The sequence below is a fragment of the Monodelphis domestica genome, chromosome 2 (genome assembly GCF_027887165.1).
Source record: "Monodelphis domestica isolate mMonDom1 chromosome 2, mMonDom1.pri, whole genome shotgun sequence".
NCBI lineage: Eukaryota > Metazoa > Chordata > Mammalia > Didelphimorphia > Didelphidae > Monodelphis > Monodelphis domestica.
In genome coordinates, this window is record NC_077228.1 from 204,846,988 (window position 1) to 204,862,533 (window position 15,546).

Genomic DNA, 15,546 nt, shown 5'->3' on the forward strand with positions numbered 1-15,546 from the left:
ACTTAGAAAAAGCATTCACCAGTCACAAGGCAAGCCAAGTCACCTGATGCCAACATGCAGAATCAAAAATTCTTCTAAGATGAGGCAGATTTTTCTCCTTACAAGAAGCCTGGCATTTCTCTTGCTATCATTTACTTCAGGAAGACTATGATCCATCCTGTTATATCTTAGAGACTGGCCAGAAGCAGGTATCGAAGGCATAATAACAAAATAAATAAATAAATAAATAAATAAAGGCATGCCACATCAAAGACAGAGCCAGTTTCTTTGTAGAGTTCCCATTTCTTTTTGTTTCTGATCCTGCTCCCTGAGGTGGTCTCAGCCATCTTACCTGGCTGCTGATTCCGGTTGCGATGTCTCCCACCTTGGCTCGGTGGAACTCTCGTATATGCAAGTGCTCACCATTTAGGGACTGGATTTGGATTTTCACACCTGAAAGATAGGGGTGACCATGAACAGGGAGAGATCTCTGGATCTGTGTAGGATGGAAAAGACCCAAGACTTGTGATCCTTGAGCCTTCTTAGTATTATTTGGTAACCACTCCTCTGAAGGAAAGAGGAAACTGACCTTTTGCCATGGAAGAAAACTGAAGAGGTTACCCTTAAAGTGTGGCCTTTGTTCCTAAGGAAGTTTGCTGCTGACACGTGGTTCTCAGTTGTGAAGGGCTAAAAACTTGTCTTTTAAGGTTGTTATGGACACTGATCCATATACATTCCAATTTTGAGGCAGATTAGCATGGATATTTTTTTAAACCTTTACCTTCTATCTTAGTATTAATTCTAACACAAAATAGTGATAAGGGCTGGGCAATTGGGGTTAAGTGACTTGCCCAGGTTCACACAGCTAGGAAGTATAATGAGGTCACATTTGAACCTAGGACTTCCTGACTCCTCCAGGCCTGGTGCTTTTTCCACTGTGCTACATAGCTGCCCCTGGATAAGCATGGATGTTAAAAAAAAAAAAAGCCATTACTCAGGTTGTGGGCAACTAAGAACTAAAAAATACAATTCACTGCATCAGAGCTTTATTTGACCATCAATGTCCTGGACTATCCAATGCATCATTGGTGTGGCACCAGTAAGTGGGAAGGACTGGGGGAATTTTTTATGTGCTGATGGGAGTTTCTGAATCCATTTTCAAAGCCACAAAACTGGGCCTGTGAGCCAAGTTTCAAAAGAAGGTCATTTCTCCGGCCCTTCTTTCCTTCCCCTACTGTTTGGCATCATCACACTGAGGATTCCAGGGCCAAGCCACAACAACAGGGTTTCCTGGATTATGTATGGCAGCCACAGAGGAATTATTGAGTTCTGGGCTGACATACCCCATCCTATTCAGTTGATAAAATGAATTCATATTTTTCTCTCTTGGGCTCCCTTCTTCAGTGGAAGAAGATACTTGTCTGCTTGTCCAAGTTGGGCAAGGTTCTTCCAATACCCTAAAGTCCAGAATTCAGAAAATGATAAGGATAACATTTCCCCTGTTGTCCTGCTGGAAAAGGCCCTTGATGGAGAAGGATTTTTATCTAGTACTCTATTTGCTGAATAGCTGAGTCAAGTTCTGAAAATTCCTCCTGGTGTGACTCAATGGGAAAGGAAAAAATGAACAACTCAGTGTTCTTATGCAGGTCGAATGTTGTTCTACAGATGTGGGGTTGGGAGAGTCTGGGCTAGGCTGACTGGTCCTACCATTGAAATAGCTGGGCATGTCTGTGTGCCGGCTTCGTCCGAGTAGGTTGTCCCAGCTGAAACTCTGCCCATCTGCCTGACTGTTCCATGAGTGGATTCCAGAGCTGAAGTTCTCTCGTAAGCTCTGAGAAACTTTGGACAGATTCTGAAATTGAACAAGGATGAAGTCAGTCAGCTTATTCCCTGTCTTGTGATTCCAACCCAGGGCTGAGGTTAATTTACCATCAGTCTCATTGGGAAAGGTACAATTTTCCTTCTGAAATGAGCAGAGAAACAGTTAAAATTTCTGGGCCATTTGGTACAGGCTGACACTTATGACAACCTTCAAGGCTTTGAGTAGGAGTTCATGAAGGGTCTAAAATAAAGGGAAAGGGAATCATTTCATTGAGGGCCAATAAGCCAACTAATTTTATTGTCTCCTGGGGTTATTTAGGCCCAGTTATTTTTTTCAGTTGAAACTGGGATGTCTTCTCCCATAAAACAGTCTTCCATGAGATGGGCTGTCCTCTGATAACTAAAGGAAAAGAGGTAGACATACACAGGCTATTTACCAGTCCCTACAAGAATAACCAACTTAGTTCCCCAGTATGAGTCCATCCTATGGAGATATAGTCTGTGCATATCCAATGCTTGCTATATGAAAAGCAGTACACATACACAAGGAATGGGAAAGTCATCAAGCTTGTTCCTGAGTGAATTGAAACTGTGGCCTGTTAACATTCTCAGGGCCAGGGAAGGGCCCACACCTCCAGAGCTGTCCTTGGGTTATTTACCTTCTCACTAGCATCAGATAGGGAGAGGCTGTCAATGCTGAGACATGAAAGCATTTGTTCCTGCTCCTCTAGGGAGTACGGCTGAGACAGGCTGTCCAGAAATAATTCTGCAAGAAAAAACAGGACAAGATATAAAACACTTTTAATGGGCTGACTTTCCACTCTCTACTGCACTCTGGGAAAGACTTAGGTATAGGGAGCAGAGGGGTTCAGTGTAGGTGTAGGGGGGCCTGTTAGAGATGTCCCAAAAGAGAATCCCACAAAGGAAGAAGGCCAGGCCACTACAAAAGTTCTCTGGGTGACCAGCCAGGACTATATGTAGAGAACTTCATTACCTATCTCAAGTTGTTGAAGTTCCTCATCTGAAGAGGTTGGTTTTCGCTCCCCTGAACTGGAGTTTTTGGCAGAGATGTGGCTCAGGGAAGAAAGGGGCAGAGGCTCCCAGGTCCCAGACTCTTCCTGGCTCAGGCTCAGCGGTAACAACTTATTCTGCTCTGGTGGCTCCGGTGGTAAAGGTGGCCAAAGTTTGGTGGTGGAACCCATTGCCTCAATGGCCAGCCCAGGTCCTGGAGCTTCTGGGATGGACCCACTTGGCAAAGACAAGGATTCCAATGTTTCTAGACTATTCTCTTTGTTCAAAGGCAAACGTCTTGGTTCCTTATATGGTCCTCTCCAAGGACTTTTCAAACCTCCTACTACAAAAGACAAAGAATACACAGGTGAAGCATTTTAGAGAGGACTGCTGTTTGTCCCACATCTGCTTTCCTTTGGGTCCTGAGGTGCCCAGGGAAAGCCTTGGCTGGGAATGGGATATTGATAAGGAAGTTTCATACTGGGTGAACCAGTGAAGAGGCTGATGCCGAGACAACAAAGGCTCATGGGGAGGGGAACAGGGATAGTTTCTAGAATTTGGGATATGCTTTAGAGACACACCTCTAACTGGTAGTGCCTAAAGTTCATTTCTTTTATTCTATTTTTTATACTAGTAACTACAATGCTTAAGATACTACAAAACAGACAAGAGAGAAGGTCTTGGTTAACAATAAAGAAGAGATTCTGAATCCACAGGGACCAGGGAAGGAAATTTTCTTGCAGTGGAAACAATCCAGAGACCTAATATTGACTCCAAGAATAAACAGGTCTTCCCTTGCTCCAAGAGCTCACCTGTACCCAATCAGTGTTCCCTGGGAAAGGTGGGTTGCTGTGTTTCTGGACTAGGTCAATAGAAGTCTGGGATTCCTGTCTATTTTGTCAAATGGATCTTAGAGGCTCTCTGGCTTGGGGAAGTAATAGCCCAGTCAGAGAAGTATTAAGTTCAGAGAAGTATTAAGTTCCTTACCATGCTGCAATGCCAGACTGATCTTTCTCCTTAGCTCTGTGGCAGATGCCCTGTGGACAGGCTCCTTTTCCAATCCCTCCTTGATAGCCTGAGTGGTGAAAGGGGTGCAAGAGGCTGGAATCTCCCTCACAGGTGGTGGTTCATTGGCAATCTGTAAGGTTCAGAAAGAAAGGTGGGTTGGTCTTGCCTTGGTGCCTCTACATTCCATTTTCTCTGCCTATTAAATACTCCATTTGGAGTTGAGATGTCAAAAATTAGGGTGTGATTGGGTCCTTGAAGGTACAAGCACTGGACTGGCCCAAACACTCTCTACCAAAAAGGCAACCAATGTTGTGTGGGAATATCAAGGACCAGGCAGCAGGAGACTGGCTGTCCTTTTGGACCTAAGCCCAACAGTCCACACAGGCCTGGGGTCAGGGGATCTCTGACCCATCTAGGCTGGATAAGCTGCTGTCATCACTCACCTTGAGGCAGAGGGGTCGACTGTAGTACTGGGTCCATGGATGACACCCATTGAGCATGTGCAGCATCATGCAGCAGCTGCTCCAGATATCTACCTTGGAGTCACAGCATTTTCCCATCACCACTTCGGGAGCCATGTGTGTCTCTGTGCCAGGGACATAGTTACCTGGAAGGACAAGGGTAAAAATATTTCTTGGAATTCTAATAATCAGGAGGTTGAAGGATAAACACCAACTGATCTCCTATGGCTCCTTCCAAAATCATTTTTCTTTTTTTTAAACCCTTATCTTCCACCTTAGAATCTATACTAAGTAACAGTTCTAAGGCAGAAGAGTAGTAAGGATTAGGCAACAGTGGTTGTGATTTGCCCAGGGTCACATGGCTAGGAAGTATCTAAGGCCAGATTTGAACCAAGGCCTCTCAATCCACTAAACTACTTAGCTACTACCCCCAAACTCTTTGTAAAGAGCCTTTAAAGATACAAATACTTAAAAAGAAATTCAGATGATAAACCAAATTGGTGAAAACATATCTAGTAAAATCTGCTCTAGGGATTGGTGAAATTATGTCTATGACAGTCCTTGATCTTAGTACTTAACTTCATTATTAATGTACTTTTAAAAAAAAGGTATCCTGGGGCATTTTATTTTTTATTTTTAAAATTAACTTATTTTCTCAGTTGCATGTAGAAATAATATTTGACAATTGTTTCTGACATTTTAGGATTCAGATTTTACTTCTTCTCCCTTCCCTCCCAGAGGCAGTAAAAAGTCTAATACAGATTATATTAGTACTTTCAAACAATGCACATTCCCATATTGCTCATGTTGTGATAGAAGACACATACCATGCGTACAATAAAATTTAATATATATAGTATAGTTTAATATACTTTTTAAAGGTGTGGGTATATGCAGAAATCAGCCAATGAAAATAAATTTATTCTCAGGATCCCTAATATGACTTCTTAAAAAAAAAAAAACCCAAACCCTTCCCTTATCTCTTACTACTCTTACTCTTCCCTTATCTCAGTACTAAGTATCAATTCCAAGGCAGAAGAACAGAAAGTCTAGCCAACTGGGGTTAAGTGACTTGCCCAGGGTCACATGGCTAGGACCAACATGGCTTTTTAAATAAGAAAGGATGAGATATAGCCAACAGTTTGTTTTTTCTTCAGTCAAAATCAATGTATTTTAAAATTCAGGTACTGGGTGAACTGAAAGAGATCTTCAAGCGTGTCAGTCCAAAATTTTGGTTTTGCTGACGATACTGACCACTTGTGGCCACAAAGTGGCATTACTCCAAGAGCCCTGATAAGATTCTGAATTTGGGAGACAGACCTTACCTGTAAGAAAGGTCTTTCCCAAGCCATCAGGCTGTAAGCCAGTGGAATGGCCGAAGTCACAGAGAAGCGCCCTGCTGCCATCACCAGATAAGAGAATGTTGTCAGCTGTTGGGAGTCCAGAGGAAGATGAAGATCAGGGAGGAAAGTGATGCTGCTTCACAACCCACCCCCAGCTCAGCCTGCTCTGGCTCTCAGTGAGTTCATTTTCTGGCTAACTCAGAATGGGATGTTTCTAATTAACTTTATTACTCATAAAAGGGAGAGGCTTAGAACTTAGTCTGGACTCAAACTCTGTAAACGTCCCTCCCAAAGCTCTTTAACTGTGCCATTCTACTCTGAGCAACACTCAGCCTCTCTAATGCAGAAGGTGCTGATCAGTTTGGCACATACATGCCAGCAGGGCAAGGTTGACTTGCAGGGAAGGAAGGGGAAAAAGGTGCTCAAGATGTCTCCAGAACTTGATTTTGGGAAGTACATTTTTAGCACAATAATTCTAGAGCCTTCTCTCTATTAATATTTCCTATCTTCCTGTATGTAGCTTACTTTGTATATATGTATTTGCATGTTGTCCATCCCATTAGATTGTAAACTTCTTGAAGACAGGGGCTCTTTTAAGCTCTTTTTGTATCGCTAGCACTTAGTGCAGCGCCTGACACATAGAAGCTGCTTAATATTTACTGACTGACTGTCATGGGCCCCTTTGACAGTCTAGTGAGAATTATGGATCCTTTCTCAGAATAATTTAAAATTCAATTCAACAAACGTTTATTGAGAGCCTATTGTGTCTGAAGAAGATAGGAGAGAGACAAAGTTTTAATAAGGTATTGTCCTCACCTTTGTGGAACTCAAAAGAATCCCCAAAACCACATTACAAATTGATTCATGACAAATAAGAAAGGAGAGCCAAAGAAGGCTTATGTACCCAGAAATAATATGGTCAGGTCCGTGGCTTGGGAATGTTATTCTCAGAATAATGTTTTTAAATGCATCAAATAAAATGCATAGGATTACAAAAGAAACAAATTATACTGAAATAGTTATTGAAATATTAAAACAACTAAAAAAAGGAAACAAGCCCCAAGATCCCAGGTTAAAAATCTCTGAATTAGAGGATGACTGGAAAGGAACAAAAGAATAGGAAGCCTCTAATCATTCAGCAAGATGGAGTCCAGGAATTTCTGGCCAAAGGCCCCATGAACATTGTTAACTCTAGGCCAAGATGACAGGACTGTGAATTTCACCTTTCACGTCTCCATGTAGAATCTTTCTTGCATGGAGATATTCCAGCCCTTCCAAGGCTTGCCCCAAGTAATAAAGGGCTCGGTCTTCTGGGAGGCAACCCTTCTGTTTTATCAGCTGACCCAGTGAACCACCTAAGAGGGAAAAAAAAAAGTTCTAGTCCTCTGATTGTGATGTGCAAAAATAATACTCTAATACTATTTTTCAAGAACCTCCCCCTAATTCTTAGCAGCTGGTTAAGAATAATGCTCTACTTAGAGCATCGATATTTAGGTGCTAATCAAAGCAATTCCTACCAGAGGGGTAGGGAGAAAATATAACAAAGAACTGGGAGAGAAGTCCTCACCTCCTGGAGGCAAACAAAGATATATTCTATCTAAGAAGGGAGGCTCTCAGCCAACTTGTCTTCCTTCCTTTCTCCCTCATTCTTACTGTGTATAGGTTCCAAGGTGTCTCTCTGTCTCTGTCTGTCTGTCTGTCTTGTGTCTCTCTCACTGTGTATTGGTTCCAAGGTAACAGTGATAAGCACTAGGCAATGGGGGTTAAGTGACTTGCCCAGGGTCACACAGCTAGGAAATGTCTGAGGTCACATTTGAACCCAGGACTTCCCATCTCTAGGCCTGACTCTCAATCCACTGAGCCACCCAGCTGCCCCATGGCCATTGTTTCTTACCTTCCATCAGCTCCATGAAAATGTTAACCCAAGAACCTTCTTTCACAGCACCATACAAAGGGACAAAGTTGGGTGAGGTCAGTCCAGCACATGCCGTTAACTCCTCTGCACGAAAAACTTGGACATGCACCTGAAAGGTACCAGAAGGGGGAGACAAAAGTAAGGTTAGTAACAGCAGCTAGCCCACTGGACAACAGGAGGCAATTTGACTTCTTTTCAAAAAGAAATTTCTGTCTTCTACAGGCACAATGCTACATGTTTATTCCTGATGACAACCCTGAGGTATCACAAGAACATAAGAGTATTTTCTAAATTACCCATAATTCAATTACAGTTAGAGTTTTATGGCTAGCTGCATTTTATTTTACTGAACTTCCCCTCAAATTGGCAATTATTATCCATGGTTCACAGAGCTTACTATTAGCCACAACCAGACACTGTCTTCCGATCATGGTGAGTAACCGTATTTTGTTGTATGAACCGAGAAGATCTACCTGGGAAAAACAAACCATGGTCCCTCTTCCTAAGGGATGGGCCTGGGGGGACACCGGGCTGGACATGAGGCTCTATTTAATGGGTGGGCAGCTCCTATTCAGATCCGCCTGCAGCGTACTAGCATTTGGGTCTCTTCTTATTTACAAACTTCTGGGCTTCCATTTGGACTGCAGGTCAGATTCCCTCGGTCGCCAGAGCTCCCAACCTTAATTAAAAGGAACCTCCCAGGTCACACGTCCATACTCTGCAAAGTTCCCACACAGCTTTTTCCTGTCCAATCAGAGGCTTCAGTCTGGCTCTTGATGATCTGGGCTGAGCCCACCAGAGGGCGCCGGTGCAGCGGCCCTCCCCGTCTCCCACCACAGGGGAACTACAAGATGGCTCACATGGGTTTTCTTAGTGATTTAGAAGCGCAGGGTAGTATTCCTGGAACTGCTAATCTAACATAATTGAAGCTTTGAGTTCATGGGAAACTTTGGATGGGCCATCTCTCCGTGGAAAATGTAGTTTTTCTATTTATAAACAGTGTAGTGGGCAGATTAGTAAAAAGGTTTAAGAATTTAATTTTAAAAATTTGTTAAACAAATTTATTAGCTTTCCCACCTCTAAAATCCTGAATCAAGGGGCAGCTGGGTGGCTCCCTGGATTGAGTCAGGCCTAAAGATGGAAGGGCCTGAGTTAAAATTTGGCCTCAGACACTTCCTAACTGTGTGACCCTAGACAAGTCACTTAACCCCTATTGCCTAGCCCTCACCACTCTTCTGCCGTAGAGCCAACACAAATATTGATACTGATTCTAAGACAGAAAGTAAGGGTTTAAAAACAAATCTTGAATCTGTGACTGGCAACAGGAAGAGATTCTCTCCATCTTTATGAAAAATGCAAACTTTAAAAGGTGCTTTTAATATTTGAAGAGATTTGTGGCTACGATCTAATTTACCATGTGATGTTTCAGGCTTACTGGGGATTTGAATGGAACACTCAAAAGTGTTACTAAATGTATGGAGCTGGGCCCTTGGGCACCGTTCAAAGCCAGCCCATTCTCTGCTCTTAAGGAGCTGACACTGAGCCAATGTGACGAAGTGAGTTGGCTAAGATCTCACCATCACTCATTTGTCAGCAAGTCTGATACCCCTACTCATCTAAATTATCCTGACCACTAATGTAAGGATTTTCAATAATGGCAACACTTGCCCTAAGTGTTAAACTGGTGACTCTAGTGCTCTAGAAGGAGAACCAACACCATCATGGGGTATCTGTACTTCTGAGTTCTTCCCCTGGAAGTAAGAAGCATCATTTTTCTGTTTTCTCTGACATCTTTAATGTGCTGCCTTGACCCCTGAACCTCCCAGATTCATGCCCCATCACTTTGCTGGTCCTTGGGGGTAAGGAAAAGATAATGTCCTATTCCTCATTACTGAACCTAAGTATGCTAGCCTCTTCTGCTCTGTCACAAGAACAGGAGAACAGTCTCCCCAACTACTTTGCCAGCTTCTTCTGGGGATAAGGACTGAATTGAGTGCTGAAGAGATTTGGGGGACAACAGGGAAGGGCAGTCCTGAGATCAGCCGGCCCAGGCTGTTTTCAGCAGATGATGTCTTTGGTTTGATGTATTTGTGTTGCTCTTTGGGAGAGGGTGAGAGATTCCACATTTCTCTACTCCATTGTTGTTGTTCTCGTTGCCTAGGATTCAGAACTGTAGTAAGAGAACAGCTGAGAAGTCCAGTGGTAACATCACTTAGTACTCAAGTGTTTATTTTCAACACACTTTACAAACTTTAAACTTCCCATCCCCCTGTTGGGTGGAATGGCTAAGTGTTTTTTTATGACCAAGTGGCAAACTTAAGCAGAGAAGGTCAGGTATTTGGCCCTAGCCTCTGAGCTGAAGATGATGGCCAATGCTGTAGGGCTTTATATTTCTCTCTGGGACGGAGGGTGGAGGCCCTTAGTTATTAAATGTACATGGTGTCTTTGTAGGTTTGATTAACTCCTGAAAAAGGAGAGAGTTAGATTAAAATCTAGCCTAGGGGAAAGAGTGTGTTGCATAGTAGGGCTGTGTCCCTCTCCACCAATATTGCTCACTCCCAACCAAGCTGGCTGGAGATGGAAGCTAGAGGAGGAGGGCACTGAAAAATGCATTTCTGGTCAGCAGATGATTGCTAAGGTCCTTTCCAACTTTAACAATCTATCCTGCGACATGATACCTCCTCCCCTTTAGTGCCTGGCCCTTATTCATTCCGAGACCTATAAGGCTAATGTTACAGTCACTACACATTACGAATCATATGATGCCTTCTGTTTTTCACCTTGCCCAAATACAAAACAGTCAGTTACTAGATCCATTTTTGTTCTATGTCAACTTGTATCTTTGAATCTAAGATGGATTCCCTTTACCCTGCATCAGCACACAGGCAGGGTAGTGTGAGGATGAGGCTGGGTACAGGGCAAGATAGGCTGAAAAGCAGCAGGGCTCTGGAGGTCATACACGCATGCTCTGCTTTTGACACTGCTCTTCCATCTTTTCCTGTCCAGTCTCATAAATAGAAAGCAGGGACAAAGGCCTGGGTGGGGAGCTAGGAAATCTGGGTTCTATTAACTATAGGGAAGGAAGAAAAAAAATCATATTTATTCTCTGCTATCACACTCCTATCCACTATGGGGGACAGCACTCTGATAATTTCAGTGTGGAGAAAAGCATGTGTCAAAGTGGACAGAGTCCCAGCCTTGGAGAAAGACCCAAGTTCAAATCCTGTCTCTGGTATATGCTGGCAAGCTGTTTAACCTCTGAGTGCCCCAGGCAACCTGATATGCCTAGAAGTTGAGGAATAGCTACCCATCTGACTGATATAAATTAGTCAACAAGTATTTATTTATTTGTTTGTTTGTTCTAAATCTGTATTTTCTATCTCAGAATTGGTTCTAAGGTAGAAGAGCGGTAAGGCTAGACAACTGGAATGAAGTGATATTTGCCCAGGGTCACACAGTTAAGAAGTAGCACTTGAACCCACGATCTCCCAACTCCAAGTCTGACATGCTTTTCATTGTGCTACCTCACTGCCCTTTATGAATTTATTTTTTAAAACTACTATACTAAATATCAATTCTAAGACAGAAGGGCAGTAAGGCTAGACAAGTGGGGTTACGTTCTTGCCCTGGGTCACATAGCAGGAAGCAGCTGAGGCCCGGGTCCTCCTGACTACAGGCCTGGCACTCTGTCCACAATGCTACTTAGCTACCCAGCAAGTATTTATTAAGTGACTATCATGTTCCAGGTATTTAGCTAGTTCTGGGGATATAAGTACATAGAATGAGCTCACATTCTGATGGAGAAGACAGCAGGGACATAGTGTAAATATAAAGTTAATAAATGCACACATATACACAAAGTAGTTAAATGCTGGGTTGCCTGGAGGGAGGGTCCTAGCATTGAGGGGAAGGTTATATGCAGATGATGGAGTCTGAGGGACTCTTATGAGGTAAAGAGAGAATAAATTCTGGCCTTTGGGATGGCCAGAGCAGAGGCCTGGAGACCAAAAATGGAGAGTTGTAAGTGAGTGGATCACAAAGTATGGGAGGATTAGTAATGTCCAATGAATCTAGAAAAGCTTGAACTCACTAGAAGTTCCCTACATGAATGAAATCAAAGTCTGTGCTTCCCCCTACCCCATTCCAGTGGGGCCCCCAGAAAAAGATCCAAATGCTGGGTAGAAATCACTAAGCCTCAGTGTCATCATTAGAAAAGGACCTTCTTTCCTCTGGCCTTCAATTCCAAATGACCATAGTTCTAGAGCCAGAAGGGACTTCAATAGCCATCTTCTTCAGACTCCCTCATCTGACAGATAAAGGCAATAAAGCCTAAGGAGATTAATCATATAGTGTTAGAGAGTTTGAATGTGGGTCTTTGGTCTCAAGAGCAGTGGTCTTTCCACTCAACCATAATTCTCCACTCAACTTTAAAATGAGAGTTAGACTAGGCATTTTGTTAAAGTCTTTTTTAGCCACAAAATTCTGAAGCTCTTTCTTCTGGTTCATCTTATTTTGATATTACTTCCTTCTCCTGCTGGTGGTGGTGTTAAGTCTACAACCCCAGAGGGGGAGGGGATTCCCTTTACACATCTGGCACCCACACCGAGAAGCCTCAAACCTGAGCATGATGGTCACTGCATTTTTATCTACTATGTAATGCATATCCACACAAAAATATAGTTCTCACTCAAGGTCATGGGAGAATGGGTGCTTTCCTCTCAGCCTGACCAAAGCAGACAACAGCAACAGCAGTGTTATCATGTTACCATGCCAGACCCAAAGCTGCTCTGCAATTGTCCTTGAAAGAAAGCAAGGAGGGAACACGGCTGGACATATGCCCGGCTTCCAGCATGACTGGCTACCCTGCTTATCCTCAAGAGCCCCCTGCATACCTTTTTGACAGCACACTGAAACCCTGTCTGCTTGTCTTCCATTCTGTACACCTCTCCAAAGGAACCTCTGCCCAGGCAGTCTTGACTCTTGGTCCAGTGAACCTCTTCTTGGTATTCGTAATCCACTGGTTTGAGTTTCTAAGGAGAGACACATACTGGAATCAAAGGCCAGAAATCCAAGTCCTGATCAGAATAGGGACAAAGGATATAAGCAGGAAAATGTTTCTAAGCTGTCATCTTTGGTAGTGCTCCCTCAACCCTGATGGCTCTGACTTGGATTTGGCAAGTGAAGTGACCAGTACTTCCATCCCAAAGTGACCACCCTTTTCTTGGAAGCCCTAGAGCCTTTTGAGCTTTGAATGAAATGAAACCACTCAGTTTTTCCAGTTAGATAGTTGCAAAGTAAAAGTAGGGATGGTGAAAAGGGCTCTGAATTAATACTAGAGCATCTTGAGGATGATAACTGGCTTGGTCACTAGAGTGGTTAATAATGGATATCTCTTAACAAAGTGGTAGTTTATTACTTTTGACAGCCTAACTGTGGTGATTCAGTTTCTAAGGCTCCTATCCCTCTCCGCCCCAGCCCTAGTCCTAACCCTAACCCCCTGTTGTTTGGAAGTGTGTTCTTGGCGGGTTACCTCATTAAGCAGGACACCTTCATTCTCTTCTGTCTCAGGGTCTGGGCCCCAGTAACCTGTCCCTCCTCCTTGCCAGGTCTTGGCGAGGCTGGTTAGATTCCTGGGCTCACCCACACTCACACTCCCTTTCAGGGCATGCACCAGATATTCCTCCACGGAAAGCTTCTCAGAGGTACCATGCCTTGGGCAGGGAGTCTCCAGTTTGAGATCAGACAGGTGGTGCTGGTTATCTACACAGGTCAAGTTGCCCAGCAAGAAGGTCCCCAAGGGTCTGGGTTTTTGAGCAAGAAGTGGGGAGAAGGGGAAAGGATGGGGCAATCTCTTGTAGGGAGAAGAGTGCAGTAAGTCTGACTGGGGGAAAAAGTCTTTGGGGTGATGAAGTTTCCACACATGGTTCAGGCACTGCACCGGGCTGATCAGTTTGTGGAGTTCGGCTCGAGGATGTGTTTTTAGTGCTGATTGTAGGCCTGCTCCTACTTTTTCAGGTCTGAGGAGCATCTCCTTTGGAGGGCTAGCAAACCAAGGGATATTCCTGAAATATAGGCCGGAGGACTCATCCTCCTAGGAGGAAAACACAAACATTAGGGTGAGCACTGCCACTCGATCCCTCTTCATCAGTGAAGGCCATACATACACAGGCCAGGGCTTGCTCACCTGTACAGGGATCATGCAGCTTTCTTGTTCGGGGGTTTTGGGGAGAGGCTTGGCCAAGGGTCCACCCCTCTGGCCTGGCACCTTGGAGTTTTTTTTCTTTCGTTTCTTCCCAGCCTTGTTTCGATGACGTTTTGCCTTCCAAAAGGCTGGGGTCATTTTCCCTTCTGTTGAATGGGCTACATTGTTAGGGATTTGATCCAAACTATCAGATCGGCTGTCAAAGGGAAAAAATGTTCTGTTTAAATAGGTACATGCAAAGACCTCTGGGGAACCTGCTCCTTGCCCTCCATCCTTTGTCCCCCATTCATCTACAGAAATCATTGCCTGGGATAGCTAAGAACATGGAGGTGAGAAACAGAAAGGAATCAAGCACCAGGGAGGGAGATCTCCAGACACAACAAAGGTCTGCTTTGGTCACATCCTGAAGCAGGATTTTAGAGGAATATTTTGCAATTGTCAGAGGCCTCCCCTCCTCACTCCTAACTCCTTTTTAGAGGAACATGAGATTTATTGCCAAGATTTGGGAACCTCCACATTAATACCAGAGCATTTACTGCTCAAACCTCTTAAAGCTGGTGACTAAGTGGCCTGGCAGGCAGTAACCTCTGTCTGTTGCCTCTGAACTCTGAGAGAACCTATTTTCTGTTCCACTTACTCCTTTCCCTTATCATATACTGCCTCATATTGTTGGTTGTCTTTCCTGTGTGTATCTTATCTCTCAAACTGCATCTGCTGTTTTAGGGCAGGGACCATAGCTTATACTTCCTACTATGCTTCTCAGTACCTAGCACAATGCATCCTTCAAGTCCTAGCTAAAATGCTACCTTCAGGAAGGCTTTGCGAATCCCCTGTAATGGGAGTGCCTTCTCTCTCTTGATTGTCTCCAACTTATCTTGAATATTTAGCTTATTTGTACATATCTGTTTGCACATTGTCTCCTACTTTAACACTGAGCAGGGGCCTCTCGAGCAGGAATTGTCTTTGTGTCCCTAGAGCTTGGCACATGGTGGGCACTTAACAAAGAGCTGTTGACTTGACTTGAATATACAACTCAAAAAATACTTGTTGATTTGATCTGGTGAATAAGATATACAAAGCTTCTTTTCCTTCTTCTTTTTTTAAACCCTTACCTTCTTCCTTAGAATCAATACTATGTACTGGTTCCAAGACAGAAGAGTGGTAAAAGGCTAGGCAGTGGGGGTTAAGTGACTTGCCCAGGGTCACCCAGCTAGGGATCATCTGAGGCCAGATAAACCAAAGGCCTCCCGTCTTTAAGCCTGGCTCTCAATTCACTGAGCCGCCTAACTACCCCAAGATAAACAGCTTCTTTACTCTGTTGGGCAGAGAGTAGCATCAGCTTCTTCCTTCCACTGTCCTCATTTCTCCTGGGTTGAAAAAGACCCCAGAGGCTGTTGGGTGAACTGGTTAACCAACTGTCACTCTTTGAGGCTTGCCATTTGGATTCATTCCATCATAATAGAGCATCAATTATAATGTCAATTGTATATAATTATATGTAACCAATTATATATGTCTGTCTATATTATATTCCCTTTCCCCCAACTCTGCTACAAAAGTCAAACAAGTTCTGGGATGGTTCTGAACAGCTCAACAACTAAAAGTGTAAAGGATATTGTCTCTGGAGTCAAGATGATGATGATGATGCTGATGATGATGCTGTATTGAATTGGTGTGAGGCTTATAAGGCAATTTGCAAAACTTGAAGTGTTATGTAAATGTCAACTGATATTATCATTAAGACATATGGCATATTTTAGTGGGAGGAAGACTTGCCCAGTTCTCAATAACAATTTCCCAATTCTC

General features: G+C 43.6%; 1 protein-coding gene across 3 annotated transcripts in view; it reads right to left on the reverse strand.

The window, feature by feature from the left end:
• Positions 1 to 15,546, reverse strand: part of MAP3K14 (mitogen-activated protein kinase kinase kinase 14) — a 51,291-nt gene that overhangs the window by 2,630 nt on the left and 33,115 nt on the right. For all 3 annotated transcript variants that reach the window (XM_007482487.3, XM_007482485.3, XM_001368346.5), the window contains exons 4-15: positions 13,723 to 13,936; positions 13,069 to 13,629; positions 12,431 to 12,568; positions 7,518 to 7,647; positions 6,847 to 6,978; positions 5,606 to 5,710; positions 4,263 to 4,426; positions 3,799 to 3,949; positions 2,795 to 3,154; positions 2,460 to 2,566; positions 1,687 to 1,831; positions 332 to 432 (exon numbers count right to left, since the gene is read on the reverse strand). In XM_007482487.3, the coding sequence (XP_007482549.1) occupies positions 332 to 432; positions 1,687 to 1,831; positions 2,460 to 2,566; positions 2,795 to 3,154; positions 3,799 to 3,949; positions 4,263 to 4,426; positions 5,606 to 5,710; positions 6,847 to 6,978; positions 7,518 to 7,647; positions 12,431 to 12,568; positions 13,069 to 13,629; positions 13,723 to 13,936 (2,308 nt within the window). The remainder of the gene's footprint in view (positions 1 to 331; positions 433 to 1,686; positions 1,832 to 2,459; positions 2,567 to 2,794; positions 3,155 to 3,798; positions 3,950 to 4,262; positions 4,427 to 5,605; positions 5,711 to 6,846; positions 6,979 to 7,517; positions 7,648 to 12,430; positions 12,569 to 13,068; positions 13,630 to 13,722; positions 13,937 to 15,546) is intronic.